The following is a 17,585-nucleotide window of genomic DNA, read 5'->3' as shown; positions in this document are numbered from 1 at the left end:
CAATTTTGCCAGCCCTCATAATTTACAACTTGTGAACTGTATATGAAATCGGATAAATCCACGGCTACATGCAGCATTAGTTATTTTTTCTGACATTTATGCAGCCTGTGAGATTCTGTGTAGGTTTCTGGCAAAAGCCATTCCGCTTCATTTTTCTGGAATTCTTGGTTGCGGCCGGCTACTAAATGGACTGTGACAAACCACTTAAGGAATGACTCCTAACACAGTAATTTGACGAGCTTAAGTCTGTATTTTTATTTTTTTATATAAATACAGTGACACACTCCAAAATCCAATCAATTTGGCCAAATTTATGTAAAGGCTTAACTTGTCTTTTCTTTGGTTTTTTTTAATGTTATTTTTGTGATGACACCCCAAATGGGGTACCAGTGACAGCAAATAGCAGAATAGTGAACCGTAGTTAAATACTACCATACATATACTGCACGCCACCGACTTGTGATTCCTCTGTATCATTCATCTATCAGTACAAGCACGCAGAGCCGCTTACCACCCATGAAAATTATTTCATTAGGGATGCAAGCAGAAAGCCTGCTAGTCTAGACAGCGCGCACACACCTGCGGAGAGTCTTCTCCTGAATTAGTTTTTCAAAATGAAGAGCAGATGTGGCACAGAGAGCCGAGACACCAGACACCTATTGACACATGTACTACTGGTTTCCACTTTGGCACCTTGGAGGCTTCGAAAGCACCCTGCTGGCCGAAGAATGTCAAAACACGCACGCAGTCAATTACAAGAGCTCATCAAGGCTCACTGCTGCCGGTGGAATGCAAGAAAGTCAAGCTGGGGATGGAAGCCCTGGGAGGCTGTGACAACACGACTCCCTCATGAGGCCCTGAAGGCTATCTCCTCACCACGAGGAGGCCTTCCGCGGCTCCACATGTGTTCTTCATAAGAAGGGCTTTCCCGCAGGCCTCGTTTTGGCACAGCTCAAGCTTGGATGGTGACAAGCATTTGAGAAAGCGCTTTAGCGACACTACTCAAATGCCAACCTCTGTCTGTCATCACAGGCCCAGAACTGGGTGGACCTGGAGGACCTGCAAGTCAACAGCAGCTACACTGTGGAGCTGCAAGCCGTGACATATTGGGGACAGGTGCGACTTAAGAGTTCCAAGGCCTTGCTGCACTTCAGCACCACCCAGAATTCTGAATCAGGTAAACACTACAACACTTGGATAATATTTACTTGTTCGTTCAGCTGCCAGACTTGTATGACTTATTAGGTGTCACTGTGACTTTTGTATTTGTCCACGAAAGTGGTTCTACTCATTGTTATGCATAAAGCAAATGTTTGCATATTAATTAACAGGTCAAATACGTCATTAACCCACCACTTAAGAACACATGATTGCATAACATGCAAGTCAGCACTAAAGCATTATTTAAAGCAGCAGTAAGTAGAGTTACCATATTGGTTACCAAAATGAACCTCCAAAGATGCACAATTTTATTTTCTATTTACTTATAACCTAATTAAAACATTTATAATAATATATATTAATAATTCTTTCCACCCCATTTAATCCATCCATCCATCCATCCATTTTCGTGACCGCTTATTCCTCACAAGGGTCGCGGGGGCGCTGGAGCCTATCCCAGCCGGGTTCGGGGAGTAGGCGGGGTAAACCCTGAACTGGCTGCCAGCCAATTGCAGGGCACACAGAGACGAACGTGTGCCTTTAAGAGGCATGGCCCAGTGTGTGACATCATGAGCTGTGACTGCAGCTCTGATTGGTCATTCAGGAGTGAATGGTCTGCTCTATCCTCCTTGTGAGTTTTATCATTTTGTAGTTGTGTGTTTAAAAAAAGAAAGAAAAAACGACTGAAAATGCATCGACAACTCCTTTTTTTCACTTCACTGAAACATGTTCATCATTCAAATTTTGGTTTGCAACATGAAGCAAAACAATGATGTTTGTGTTTATGTGCGGATCAGGTTGCCACAGTAATGACTGACACGTGCGCATGCTGAGTAACATTACGATCGATCAATGGTCCTGCCACAGTGCCTGATGATGATTGATGAACAGTGACTAAAAGTTGGTCACTCTACCACTGAGCCATGCCGCCCCCTTACAGTTGTGAAGTGTAATTTACTTTGACACCATTATGGTAAATAAAAACTGACAGTACATTAGCCTTGTCACTAGTAAAAGAAGCTCATCTGAAAACGAATGAACAAAACAGACGTCACAGTTATTAAACATAAGTAACTCAACATTTTGTGCTATATCTTTAAAGCAAACTGAATTGGCTTAGTATCTGAAGACTAAGCTCTGTGTGATATCGCTGATCCGTGACTAAAGTCAGTTTTCCTTAAGTTTGTTTGCATTCCGCTCGCACAAAATTCTTCTTATGAACTGTTAGCAGACAGACTAAGCCTCAGTGCTACGTGCATACACATTTTTATGTAGCATAGAAGTTGGCTGGATTTGGAATCATGCCTGTTGGTACCCATCCAGCTCCAGCACATTCATGCATAAAGAACATGTTGTAGCTGCTTGGTTTTGACAAGGAAACTGTTGTCTTTGTGTCGCCACGCTGCGGCCGTGACAGAATCAATGTGGTGTTTCAGCTGCACAAGTAAACATTTCTCATTTCTCTCCCTAGTAAAATCAGTGCACAAGTCAAAGAAAGAAGAGATACCCAAGGCCAAGCGACCTTCTGGCCCGCTGGAGGTGGGCACACCCTTCTACCAAGATGGCCAGCTACAAGTTCGTGTCTACTGGAAGAACCGTGGAGGTATGAACAAAATCTGTATTGATTTATAGCTTTAATAAAATCCCATTAGCACCACGTTAAGGCCACGAATGATGAATGCCATAATAATGTGTTATGCTTGGCTCTCCTCAGCCAAACAATGGACGAATCTCTTCATAGTTGTTACCTGATTGTGTAGATGGACTAAATGAATCAATGTGTCTTTGTGTGAGGGCTGAAGGGGAGGGAAATTGTGTAAAATCTGCACATAGGCTGGCAGAGCGGAGCCACTGTTTAGTAAAGAACAATAAACACTCCGAGCGGGAGCCGCGCGATGGGATTTATTGACAGCTGCGTTTAATAGATCCTGGCTTAGGCGGTGGAGCGGTCCATTTTGTGTTGCAAGAGCTGTTGTCACGCGGCACGGGACGAGTCGTAGACATATGACATGCCTGTCCCAGCGGCGTCCATTTCCCAAGTCTTGTGGAAATATGGAAGCCTTGAAAACAACGCTCTCAGGGTAACCTGTCAAATTCCATTGGCTGCTCTATGTTCTGTTACTAATCTATGTCATGGGCCAAGCCAAACTCTACATCCCAGAGTCAAGAATGCAAAGCCTGGCTTGAAGGGAAAGGCCTGGTGAGACACCAACTGCTGAATCAGAAGAGAGAGGCGAGGAGATGGAGTCGGCCCAAAACTGTTCGCAAAGGCTGGCTTGGAGTGTTGCTAACTGCGATCAATCACGGCCGGGGAATCACTGTGTTAGAGAACATTGTAAATCCTCATCCAGGCTCCTCGTTTCTCTCAGTCTGCAGCGTACAGTATGTGCTGCTGCCATTAGACTTGAGGGATGACCCCGGTCGTTGGCTCCGGCAAGCCGGGTTCTACTACTGTAAACACAAAGATGGCCCCGCAGAGTTGCAGTCGAAGGACATCTGGTTTGTGTGACAGACAAAGTGAAGGGACAGGTTAACTGGACCGTGATTAAACTCTCATTCATCGTGATCCAAAGCAGCTCGGGCCTCTGGGTTGTCTCCAGAACTCCAAAGCATCGTGCACTGTGTACTTGATCAGATAATATATCGCAGTCTGCCCAACACGCAGACGAAAGGCTGTAGGACGGTGGCGGCAATCTGGTAGCAACTGTTCTGACTGATTCCATCCGTCCGTTCTATACTCTTTATCCTGCTCAGGTTCATGGGTCAGCTGGAGTGTAGCCCAGCAAAAGGCCACTTCCACTGGCCGCCAGTCAATCACAAGGCACTTATACAAGGACAGACATCTATTCACACTGTCAACAAGTCAGTGAACCCACACTGGGCCTCTGGTTTGTCTGTAGAACCGCAAAACAAAGTGATTGTGTACTTGATCAGATAATATATCGCAGTCTACCCAACACGCAGACAAAAGGTTGTAGGATGGCGGCAGTCTTGTAACAACAGTTCTTACTGATTCCATCTATTCGTCCATTGTTTATACACCTTGTCCTGTTCAGGGTCACAGGGAGCTGGAACCAAACCCACAAGGCGAACACTGGACTGGGCGTCAGGGAATAACAAGGCACATACAGAGACAAACATCCGCTTTCACACTGTCGCTGAGTAGAAACTGAATCTATGCTGGGCTTCTGGGTTATCTCCAGAACACCAAAGCAAAGTGCACTTTATACTTGATCAGATCAAATATCCTTGTCTGCCTGACACCCAAACAAAAGGCTGGACAGTCCTACGGTGGTCTGGTTCTGATGGATTCCATCCACCTGTCCATCCATCTACTTTCTAAACTCCTGATCCTGTTCAGGGTCGCATAAAGCTGATACCCCTGCTAGCGGACTTAAACCTGTATCCCACTGAGCGGCAAAGATTTGCGAATGTTGATTCAGGGTTCGTCAGTGTTAGTTCAAGATCGCAAACTGTCGCAAAAACGTTCAGACATTCGCCAAGAGTTTGAATGGTTTTGCTTGCCGACAACCGTTAAAACTTGGCGAATGTCTTTGCACATGAACATTGGTTATCCCTCACAAACGTTCGCCCCTCAGTGGGCTTTAGGGCACAAGGGATAGTACACCCAGGACTGCCAATCAAGACACCTTTTCACCAGCAAGGGAACTGAGGCTAGCTGAAGTGAACGACTACACCATCATTCGAGACATATCGAGCGCTTCTTCTGTTCTTTACCTGTTTTTCGTTTCCTGTTCCTTCTACATCTCACATGCTCTCAATGCCAGACACCAGCTAAGCATATCTTCTTTATTTTTTGCCCTCCCCTCTACTTCCTGGTACACTGTAATTCCTCTCTTCTGCTTCCAAAGAGCTCAGGGGCTCCGGGTGCCAGCGCCGCATCCAAGCCTTCAAAGGGCCCCTTTTATCTCCCCGCCGCAACCTCGGCCCCCGCTGCAAGGCGAACGGAGCGTCGCTCAATTATTAATCAGACACGTTTTTGCACACATTCAGGCGACACAGTTGAATGAATAATGAATTGGGTAACATAAGATGAGGGCCACGCCGGTGATGAGCTCATGAGAGCGCATTTACGCAGGCTAATGTGTCCAATTAAGGCCCTTTCGACTGCACTGAAGAGGATTACTATCCTATTTTTTAGTCACTTGGGGTCCAAACTGACATTTTGCCGACTTGATAGCAAACAGCTGCAACGCCGTCCATGCGGCCTGCGCATCTGTCCACTATTTATGTACTGTTAGCTCTGCTTTAAGTCTCTACCAAGTCCCGGAGGAGGTATCTGGAAAGATTTTCAGCTGTTAAATGCTTTGCTCTGCTTACTAGCTAGCTGCTAACTGTGTGCATTTGCTGCCAAATGGATAGTGTAAAGTGGCCTTTTAGAGATTCCTCCCAAAACGCAACTGCTGGAAAAACAAGTGGGGGAAAAATGCCTGGCTAAATAAAAATTAAAAACAACAAGGCTACATTTTCTATTGGTTCATCAATACAGTACATCGATTTAGAAATGTAATCAGTGGCAACTTTTTAAGTGGCAAAGTTTTGACTGAGCTTTATAAAACAGGAAGAGAGAGATATGTTATCTTGATCTCTAGCTGGGAGTGTTGTCTTTTAATTTCAACCTGTTTAATTAAATATCTCGTGTTTAATCAAATACTGTCACAATAGAAAGGCGGGGGATGGGACAACTTTGTACATCGCTACATTGTAGACTTAAAGGTTGTCTAAGTGTTTCTCTCTCTCTCTCTCTCTCTCTCTCTCTCTCTCTCTCTCTCTCTCTATATATATATATATATATATATATATATATATATATATATATATATATATATATATATATATATATATATATATATATATATATATATATATATATATATATATATTACATATATATATATATTTACATTCAATTCTTGCTGAAACAGAATTGCTCCAAGTTGGCCACTTCCACTTTGACGGGCAATAGAAAAGTTACTGTTATTGACTAATCTCTTAAGCATGTACTCTATTAAAAGTAAAAATGGTGAACAACTCATTCCAACAGATAAATTGCTTGTTTTTTTCCAGCCCACTGCACTAAACGTCAATGGTTTTTTTTTTGCAATAAAGAAGTAGTAAAACTGCTTGCTGGCTTTGATTGCCAGTTCTACAACATTGTAAAACACTACAAACAAGACTATTATGTGATTTTGGATGTTTCATTTTAATGGTCTTGTTGCAATTGCTTTGATTTTGAAGCATTTTCCCTTGTATCTGTCTAATGTTCTAGAGCCCGGAATGAACCGTTACCATGTCCAGTGGATGCCTGAGTACTGCCACCACAACGAGACGCGAGGACCAGAAAAATCCTCCACGCAGGTTTGTTTCCAGATTTACTCTGATGCCAAATTCCGCTTTTCATCTTTGACATTTATATTTAAGTGTACTGAAACCCTGAAACCTCCCACGAACTGCCAATATGCACATAGTCCACAAGTGTCAACATAATTCAGTGAGAAAACAGAAGTAAACACTAGTTGCTAAATAATTCAAATATGTATTGAGTTGGCCTGGAGTGACTTTTCACCCATTTAAATGCAGGCAACGTTAGCCTTACTCCACTGACTGCCGTCTCCAATCATTTTCCTTATTTAACGGTCCATGTAGTTCTAATGTACCATGTTTAGACCTTATTTTATGGTCTACGCTTTCATCCTGGTTATGCTGCCATGACGCATATCCAAATTGTGCCACTTGGGAGCCAAAAATGGCAATTGTATCAATCCACCCTAAGACAGGGTTTCCCAAAAATTTAGTTTGTGATCCAAAATGGTTTGTGGGTCAGTTTTGAAGCAGAAATGCAGTTTCTTGCCAAACAGCTATTTAGTTAAAGTTCGGGTCCCAGAAAAGAACCAAAATTCCAATTTTAGCCAACCTTGCTGAGGCAGAGCAAAGAGAGCCTCTTCAGCAGCTCTGTGCTATGCAAAGCACGCGCCTCCTCTTTTTGATGCTTTAGCCCGGACAAATCGTCCACTCTGTGAACCCGAAGCCCAATGGCACTCGGCAAATCAATGGCTGTTGTTGTGAACGCTCTGATTCAGTCTTGCGTGCAGGCGATTGGGGTGATGGCCAATAAAAAGCATTTAATAAAGCAAATGTTCCCGGAATGGAGGACAGAATTGACTGTGAATCCACACCAGGCTTCTTTTAGGAGAGTCAGGGGAGGTGAGGGTGGCACGGGGGGGGGGGGGGGGTGTTTGGGCTCAGGCTGATACAGGATGGCAGAGACCTGGCCAATCAACACATTCTTTGGGGAGCCCGACTGTGGTTGCTAGGAAATATACATCCTGCTTCTATAGATGGCCGGGAAGGATTCCAGCCTTGTGCTTTCATGTGAGCGCAGCGCCTCATTCACTTTTAATCAAAGCTGTTTGGTATCAGAGCGAACGTACACGCCGGCTCTCTAGGGAGCACCCTGTTCATGTAAAAGCGAAAAAAAATTCCAATAAGAGATCGAAATTCACACATCAGCAATAATTTACTTAAAAAGGAGATGAGAAATGCATTTTTTTGGGGGTGCTGAATCCGATAAATGAGGAACGTTTGAGGATATGTTCACATCATTTAGTTCTCTGGTCTGGACCAAAGCAGACTTACTTGGGTCTTTAATGTCTCTGACCAAAAGTTCTCCAGTAAAAAGCATTGCATCAAAATTCCAACCTTGTTAAACAGCATTTCGGGTGTATACTTAACTCAAATGGATTTGTTTTGACATGGGTATTACTAAAGCTTCGGAATATGTATTGCTGTGCTACTGAAAATAATGACAAAACAGCTCAATTACGTATGATATGGATATGATATGATACGTACCATTCATGTGATCATCTTAGGTTTACTCCATTGAACTTCTCCACTAAATCAAACATCGGACACTAAATCAACACATTTTATAGCTTCATAAATTAAAAACGAAAAGTCAAATACATTTTCCAGGAGATGTATATGTGAAGTTAACTCTGTCAACAGCTGGCTAAATAAATAAATAAATAAATAAATAAATAAAATGACTTTCCAGAGGAGCTCCTCTAATGATTTGATGTCTATTTCTTTCATCCAATGATGTATCAAACAGTCATTAAAAGAATGGCCAATGACAGTATAGTCAGTCTGGACAGGAAGACGGCATTTAAATTAGAGAGAGGGGAGCAATGCATGCGGATTGAGTGAATGTAATCGCAAAAGTCAGAGTAGGAATTATGGGACCTGCCCAAAAAAAAAACAAGGTTCAAAGCATTGTAGCTTGTGTTAATACCAGTAACACAATACAGTAGATGGTGGATGGAAGGACAATACGGTTGTATATGATCACTTTTGAAAATTCAACTACTAAAATAAATGAACATTACTTTGATACTCTTATTTATTGACATGCACCTGTGACAAAACCATACCGACATTTCCATTCTTTCTACTCTACAATTTCATTCCTCCGGTCCGTGCTTTGTTCACATCTCACCTGAACTGAGCAAAGTACATTTACAAACGGGCCGAGATCAAACTGTTCCAAGTGTTCTCAATTCCTTTGCTTTTGGTGCGTTTCAAGTTTAGGATGACATAATTCACACTTGATCAAACGAAGCACCAGAATTCACACACGGAAAGTAGTTCAAAGTGCATGTTATTTGGCGTGGCGCATGAACACGGTTTTACAGGAATTATCATAGTGAAGAAAATGAAAGTGAGGTTCTGTAATGCGGGCCATGTTCACTGAGCCTGAGCGGGAATGTGATCCGCCTTGGCGCCGCGCTTTTAATTATCTCGGAGGCTCGGCGGGACGTGACCCCCGATGTCATGTCAAAGTCATCAACAGGACTCCGACTCAATGGTGTGTTTCTTGGCTCAGGAGAACTACATCAACCTCCCGGGCCTGTTGTTCTCCTGCAAGTACAAGGTCACGGTTCACATGCTCAAGTCCAAGAGACGCTCCAAGGAGGAGAGCATCACCTTCCTCACGCCGTCCTGCGCGACCATCCGGAGCAAGACTCACAAACACATCCCCTGCCCGGGGGAGATAGGCAAGTATTTGACGTTTGACAACAACCATTTGATTACTGTTGATATAGCAATTAAACGCTGCAAGTGCATTTAATCAAGGTAATGAAAAAAATATCCATAAACTATCAAAACAATATTTCAACATTTTGGGATTCTTGCCATCAGGAAAAAAAACAACAACTTCTGATTGGGCCAAGAAATAGTCTGGCACATAACACGCATACCTCCTGCAAGGCCAGTGTACAAAAACATGTATTGTGATTGATGGAAGTTTTGCAAAATGTCGTCACACATATGGATGAAAAAGCAACGTCCTTGGCGGTGGTATAAAAGTTTGAAGTGTAATTTAGTGATTCCCCTTTGCTTTATAGATAGCATACCGATCTAAAATGGCATCAATCTTCTACTGAATACTTGGCAGGAAAGTGAAAAAGTGTTTTTCTTTTCTCTCGTTCCGAACAGCTGCAGCACTTCCTAAAGTTTTGGCCAAGCCCGAAAACCTGACAGCAACGTTTTCCATCATTGGAGGAAACATCACCGGCAGCTTCCTGTGGCGTGTGTCTCGGGTGGCGGCCAACCAGCGCATTACAGGCTTCCAAGTCACCTGGGCTGAAATCACCACTGAGAGCCGACAGAATAGCCTGCCCAACAGCATCATTTCTCAGTCCCAAATCCTGCCTCCGGTAAGAAATACCACCGCTTTGTCATATAGCTCAACTCTGGTTACCAGGGTAACGCGCTCATCCTATCACGTTAGCAGTATTCTCCTCTCTTTTTGTTGGAGCCTCGATTGCATCATTTAAAAGAGACCATTTAAAAGTCTATACCGGGATGCACAAAAGATAGACCAATATTTTTTTTTCGGGGCCAATACCGATACTGATTATTAGGAGCCCAGGAGATCAATACCCAGTATTTGGACGTGATAATCATTTGCAGTAAAAGAGAAACTATATGTGAAATATGAAATGCAAAAAATAAAAAATAAAAATAAAATCAGACTCTTAACATTGTTTAAATGCATTCACTCCCAGCCTTTTTCACTGAAGCAACCCCATTCGCTCCCTGTTGTTTTACTGGATTTTGACAGATTTTGCAAGGCCCACAGAATATTGTGTTCTATTGCTATAAAAACATGGAACCTACCAAAAGAAAGATTAGAGTCTTTTCTTTCATCAGGAAAAAAACTATATTTGTATTTGTTTCCGTTTTGCAGCAATTAGCATTAGAATATAGCTAAGAGAGCTTGTTGCAACGTGGCCCTGGCTCTTATATTCTTATACTCTGCTGCCACCTGCTGGCCGTTTTTTGTAATAACTACCATTGCTTTATGCGACCTCTTCATGTCAGAGGTTGTATCAAAGTCTTCTGTATGCTCTAGCATTTTTTTTTTAAACCCCCGTATAAATAGGTTTTTGGGAGTGCAGGACAAAGTATATATATATATATATATATATATATATATATATATATATATATATATGTATATATAATTTTATTTGACAGTAGATATTTAATAATAACAAAAAAAAAAGACATGATAGTGGTTTCCTGTAGTTCACCCCAAAGTATATGACTATGACCTGAGGGGCATTTGTGGCCTGACGTCTATTTTTTTTTCTCGGCATACAGTATACAAGAAAGTAACCATGACTGCTACTACTACTAATAAATTTGTTTTATATCAGGTGCGAAATTTGGACCCAAAAAAGGCACGAAAGTTGGAAAAACAGTCTTTATAAAAAAAATACAAGCCTTGATAGCCTCGAAGAAAACACTTGATAGGCTAACTTAACTAAACCTCCATCAAGGACCATGCTCATGCTCTATGACGGAATAAAGGTCTATATGCCAAAAGAAGAGTGACAAATACAGGACCATAGCAACACAATGAACAGTCATGACTCAATGACAACTAAAAACATAAAAATAAACAAAGAAATATACAAAGAATTTGTTCATAACAAAACGAGTCCTACAATTTCCCGTTATGCCTTGTGTACGATAATTCAGTTCCAGAAGCAAAAACATTTACCTGCGCTTTCTTCTCTGTGTCAACAACGAATCAACAAATCATGAACAAATCACATTAATCATTAATTATGATCCTCAAACACTGCTTTACTGTAAAGATGGTCACATTACTACAGATTGCTGGTTTTGGTGAGATGCAACTACAAGATGATCGTCCAATAGTTTTATCATAATGTATAAACAGGGTTTGAACCACTTCACTTCTCGTCCACAAATTCTGAGTTCACAAAAGAAAACCCAATCAGAATTACAAGTTAACATGCTGCAAATGATGATCTACAGCGTATGGATCACATGTATCCAGCTTGCTGAATCAATTCATCAATACGGTCTTTAAAACTCCTATAAGAGGCATACGATGATTTGTGATACAGGCCGCTTGTGTTTCCGTGAGATAAAAGCTCCATCTCTTGTGTTTTATTTCTCAGTGCCGAGGCTGGTTTTAGGTTAACACCCCGTGGCCCTCCTTGCATGAATCTTGTGTGCAGACAGACACTCGGGAGGGAATAGCTCCGAGACGGCGTTGTTCTCACACTCTCATATCGTTTCATCTGCCTTGGCGTCTTTGCGCTTTCATCCTTTGCGGGAAAAAAAAGAAAGCGGCTCTTTGACATCATCTGCTCCATCAACAACACGGTGCGCCTATCTGCGCCTCCCAGCCTCTGGAGCTCGACTATAAATAACGCCACCCACTGCACACTTTATCGCGCCGGCTGCAGAGACGAGAGCGAGGCGGCCTTATGAAAGCCGTGATTTGTTTTTGTCTGACTCTTGCGCAAAGATAGTCCCCTCTGTTTGCCAACTTTCGTTCGGATTTCACCTGATTGCGTGTCTCTGTGATCGCTCGGCAGGATCACAATCTGCTGGTCGTGTCCAACCTGCGGCCGTCCACCTACTACAGACTGGAGGTGCAAGTAATAACGAGCGGAGGGGAAGGCCCCGCCACTGTCAAGACCTTCCAGACTCCCAATATAGTACCAGTCAATCAACACCGTAAGTATGAGGTCACTCCTGATTAACTTTTCAAGCCCTTTCAACATGAGCAGATCAATGATGTGCTATAAAATGATTAGCCCTTTAGGGAACCACTCATCCATTTTCTATACCATTTATCCTGCTGAGAATTGCAGAGAGACGGAGCCTAGCCCACACAGACGACATGCTTGACTGGTTTCCAGTCTTATCACGGCAAGGGCACGCCGGCACGCTACCGAGGGATTTACTCATGTTCAACTTTCCCAGAAGAATTTTTCTCCCATTCTAATGTTCTTGACGTAATGTTAAAAATTTGGAAACTCAGACAAATTATTCTGGAAGTGAATTTCTATACCTTCACAGCTCATCTTTTTCACCTTTTTTTTTTACCTTCTATGCATTTCTGAACCTCAATGTGTTTCTTCTACTGTCTAAAAAATGGGCTTGGACGCACATTTTGTCGTGGTTGAGAATCAGCTGCCAGTGTAACTGAACATCGCCCTGTGAGCTGAGGATGAAGCGACGGCTTTGTCGTGCCGGGACAGAGACATGAGCAAAGAGGAAATGATGTCAAATCATCCTCACGTCTTTTAGAATAGTAAACAAAGCAGCATTAAAGCTTAAAACGTATACATAATGAAAAAAAATGTCTGAACATTTTACATTTAAAAATATATATATTATGATTTTTGTATCAGAAAAATATCAAATATGACACTAAAGTATTGAATTGAACTTAAATGTGAATTGTAAATACAGATATACTCATATATACATATATATATATATATATATATATATACACAAACAAACTCACTCAAAAATATACGGGCAAACATTACAATATATGTCCATATTTTCACGCACGCATGAAGCATAGTACTTTTCCTTACGACTCCAAGCTGTCATATTAAATTCAAACGAATGCGAACGCGTGTCCGATTAGGTGCCAAAAATCTGTGATGCCGCAAATCATTGTGACAGGCCCGTCTCTTTAAATCAGATTAGCGTTGCTCGCATTCATGAACGATTGTGACAATATAGACTTTTATTGTCACACTTTGTACATATATCAGTCTGCAACATGACACGCTAATGACATCTTGTATTTGCAGATTAAAATAAGGGTTTCAGAAGTTTTTTTGATGGTACGCTGACATTCAGTAAGAAATAATGTGTTGTCATGGCAACCCTCGATCGACCACTTGAGCAATAACATCCAGTAGGTGGATGAGACACCGTTAGTGATGTTATAACAGATGAAAGCAAAACTGCATGAATGCTATTTAATGACAACCTTTTAAGTCCACTTAATGATTATTTAGATTTGTTTGTTTTTAAATAATGACTATATATGTGACAGAACTGTGCTTTAGTGGTTAACGTGTCTCCTATTAAATTATCTTCCACAAAATGGCAGAAGGTACAATTAACCTTTGCATCCACCTGTTGCCATCATGCAGCAGAATAAGTAATGGATTCATGCAAACGGCCCCAGATTTCACACAAAGCACAAACAAAATCGTCCTTATTTTAGTATATACGCTTTTCCTGACATGTTTTCTTTTTTGGTGGTGTGCCTTGAGATTTTTCTGATGTGAAATATGCGCCTTGGCTCAATAAATGTAGCGAAACACTTTACTACGCAGATGGCCAACGTTAAATGTGATAAAAATGGAGTTTTTCCTCATTGTGTGTGGGTGGAGCATGGCAATGAAATTCAACGACTGCGTGAAACACAAAACCAATAACCCAACAAGGTCGCAGCTTGACCAACAATCTTAATGTGTGATGAAAACGCAGCCTTGAAGAGATTCATAGCAGAAACGTAAAGGTGCAATAACTGCTTGTGACCCTCCGATGTCGTTCAAACGCTATAAAAGAGTCCTTTGTCTTCGTAGCTTTAATTTGTGCATGTTTTTTTCCAGGGCCCAGACTCCGGCAACACCATTCCCATCACCAGAAAGTGTCAGTCGAAAGACACTGAGTCCAAGTGAGGCAAATCCAGTGGCTCTTTCCCTCCCATTTGTCAGAGACTATCCGGGATGAAAGTGTGGAATCGTGAACTGTCCCAAAAACCGACGCCCCCGCCACCCTCCGTTTCCATTTCAGAAATAACAGTCCTCTTCCTTCAAGGCACCACAAGACATCCCTTCTCAACCTCTCTGACTCACTACGTGTGTACAGTTTTCATTTGACTATTTTACTACAAAGTCTACTGTTGTGAATTTGTTAGTACAGCTCATATGGAAGTCCAAAATCTTATCAATAGCGTATTTTGAGTTGATCCGAGAGAACGCAACGCCGAAAAAACAATATGTATGTCGCCGATTTGTGAAGAAAAGGTACGAGATCTATTTATTTTACCGATGGATGATGTCACGGTTGACTAACCCAGAATTCGTCACATAGTTCCGTTGCATGTAGTCCATTTTAAAAAAAAGGTAATGTGCTTCAATTGGAGAGCTTGCAGTGGTTTTGCATGACGACCGTTTGCATTCTGTTGGCATGAAAAAAAAAAAAAAAAGAAATGGTCCTTTTTCAATATGTTAGTGAGATTCCATTAACTGATTAACAAAGAACTATACTGGGAATACTATGTCATGTTTATTAATGAAATTATAACGTGTGGAAATGATGCATTGTACATCTTCTTGGCTGTAGAAATGTTTGTCGTGGAACAGTCAGTGAATGTCTATATTTATTTATGTGTGTATTCAAGTTTGATTTGGATGTGTGGATGTGGATGTTGTGTGTGTTATAGTATCACTTTTGTTTTGTTTCATTTTTTTGGAAGCTACACAAATCTTGTAAAGACACTTTGTAAAAATGGAATTGTAAATACGGTCTTATGTTACATGTTATTTTTCCATGGTAGAAACTGTACAAACTGCGAAGTAATAAAATAATCCTTAACCAGATCCTCTGTGTTGTTTGTTCAATCTGAGTGTGTGAACGGTAAATAAACACACGCCTCCCCACTGCGCTGAACTATTTGGCCGCTGCCGACGCTTATTTTGGCTGGCTAAATCCCTCCACCATGGCAGCGTATTCACAGATGGGTCCAGGAGACGAGGACATGCGCTCCAAGTCCAAATAAACAGCTCATCCAGCCCGACAAGCCCGGCGCAGTTAGCGCCGCAGAGGTCCGGCACCTCTTCATCAAAATGCCCCCGCTTCTCACAACCCTTGTGTGTTTGAAAAGCGCTAAATGCCGCCTACGCTCGGTAGCCTTTCGCCCTCGTAAACCTGGAGGGCGGAAATGTGTACAAGAAAATACAATTTGGATTGAGTCTCAAGAGTGATGCCTGTGTATGATTGTAGCATTAAAATTGCCACTTGTAGATTCTCGTGTGGCGTATGATAGCGTCTCTGGAGCACACAAGTGAATGCAAAATGGAGCCTTTTATAACATTTATATAGTTTAATGTGACTTAATTCTTCTGGAAAGTTCTGCTCAAGTAGCGTTGGAGGCTTTTAAATTCTCGGACACACTCTCAAACTTGTTTGTAGACATTGGTGCATACAATATGTTAAATAAGGAGTCTCTGCTACACCAATATTTACATAGGCTTCTGTCTCATTTCTGAAATCTGAGGCCACTGCATCCCCTTTGTGGGGGTGAGCCCATGTCTGACACAGATGCCTCAAGGGTCCTACCAAGTGAGCAGATGGCCTTACGGTGAACCATCCCACTTTGGACATTCATATCGGAAGTACAGTATGAAGAATAAGTGTGTCTAATCCCACCCAATGAATGTTATAGTAATATTACATAATATATTCTCACTTCTAACACCGATTGCCATAGATAGATAGGGTGACCATATTTTGCTGACCAAAAAAGAGGACAGTGGGCCCGGCGTCGAGATACGTAAATTATATTCAAAGTTTACTCAAACATTCTATACATTATAACTTATATTCCATACATTATAACTGCTTAAACATACGCCTCTTCTGTATGGGTAAAAGAATAAAACAAGAAACATAATTCTTCCACGACCATGTCTCTAGTTTGGGAGCGCAAAGCGGTACCAGTGAGCTAAAATTCTGGGAAGCCGACGTTTTTAACAATATATAGCAATAACAAAAAAAACTCTCCTTATTTTTTCCCCCCCTACACCCCTCACGATCGACTTGGGAGCAGTCAGTCTGCACTCTGCCTTCCATTTGTCCTGCAATGAAAACCGGACATTTTCATGAATTTATAAAAAAAAATAATAATAATAATAAACCTGGATAGTAAAAGAGTGGACGGGCAAGAAAACGTTTGGTCATCCTGTTCTGCATTGACTATAATAGCTATGGTGTTTTGAAAATGTCGCCTTTTTTTTTTTCCTCATTCACACAGCTCTGATGAGTAATGGCCTCAATCTAGAGCTGAATTGAGCTACTTTACAGGCACTTGCGGCAAACCATCCTACTTCTGACACCATATCAGGGCATTACTCTGACAAGTCTGCTTGGGTTTAAACATTTCCACTGACCATGAAGTACGGTTGGTAAATTGCCTACCCAACCATAGTCACAGCTCACTCACTCAAGTCTGCCTCCCTCTTCCAGAGGTTGGGCCTTTACAAAAGGTTCACCATTACAATCATACTATAGGGCTTCACCTATTTCTGGGGTCTGACTTCTGATACCAACAACCTTTGGTAGCCATATCACGTACAGAACCAAACCATAAACTGTTATGTGAAATTTTTTTTTTTCAATATCAATATCGAAGAACAATATACCTCTTTTGGCCCATGTTGAGAAATACTCTTACAAACACACCAAATTCCAACATGATCCGAATAAAACTCATCTATGTATGTAAGAAAATCTCTGAGATGTGCAAAACAAACAGCGAGATTTAAAGTGTTGGATACATTAAGCTAACTAAGACTCCATGTCTTATTGCAGTTATTTGTTAATGTCAATATGGACGGCTAAGAACTTGACTTTTACCCATTAGATACACCCAGCGTTGCCTAGATAACCTGGACGGTGCTTTTCCCCATTCGCCTGGAGCGCTTGACAAGCCTGATTTAACCGGCGCTCACTAAAACAATTTGAAACGTGGGCTCTTCAGGCCAAGGCACACTTTTCCATTTTGTGTCAAAGGATCTCAGATGAGCTAAGGCTCGGAGAGACGTCGGCAGCGTTTGTGGATGCTGATGATTTATGGCCTTTGCCTTGGATGGCGGCGTCTTCACTTACGTTTGTAGATGCAGCAACTGACATCATTTTTCCAACGTGCTCCTGAGCCCAAGCAGTAATATCCTGAATACACTCATGACTCGTTTTAATAAGGTGCTGCTTGATGGATAGCAGGAGATCTATTGTTGGTTTTCAGCGTGTACCTTTTG

The 17,585-nt window shown here is 41.7% G+C and overlaps 1 protein-coding gene across 1 annotated transcript in view; it reads left to right on the top strand.

The window, feature by feature from the left end:
* anos1 (anosmin 1) overlaps positions 1–15,149 on the top strand; it is a 62,145-nt gene extending 46,996 nt beyond the window's left edge. The window contains exons 8-14 of the mRNA XM_086091630.1: positions 1,033–1,177; positions 2,633–2,764; positions 6,452–6,540; positions 9,068–9,239; positions 9,682–9,902; positions 12,105–12,246; positions 14,157–15,149. Coding sequence (XP_085947756.1) covers positions 1,033–1,177; positions 2,633–2,764; positions 6,452–6,540; positions 9,068–9,239; positions 9,682–9,902; positions 12,105–12,246; positions 14,157–14,215 — 960 coding nt within the window. The 3' untranslated portion in view covers positions 14,216–15,149. The remainder of the gene's footprint in view (positions 1–1,032; positions 1,178–2,632; positions 2,765–6,451; positions 6,541–9,067; positions 9,240–9,681; positions 9,903–12,104; positions 12,247–14,156) is intronic.
* Positions 15,150–17,585: the final 2,436 nt, after the last annotated feature.

The sequence above is a fragment of the Leptonotus elevatus genome, chromosome 12, assembly GCF_054856555.1.
Source record: "Leptonotus elevatus isolate MCC_2025b chromosome 12, RoL_Lele_1.0, whole genome shotgun sequence".
In the NCBI taxonomy this organism is placed as follows: domain Eukaryota; kingdom Metazoa; phylum Chordata; class Actinopteri; order Syngnathiformes; family Syngnathidae; genus Leptonotus; species Leptonotus elevatus.
The sequence above is the reverse complement of the archived record's forward strand: the minus strand, read 5'-3'. Positions and strand labels throughout refer to the sequence as shown.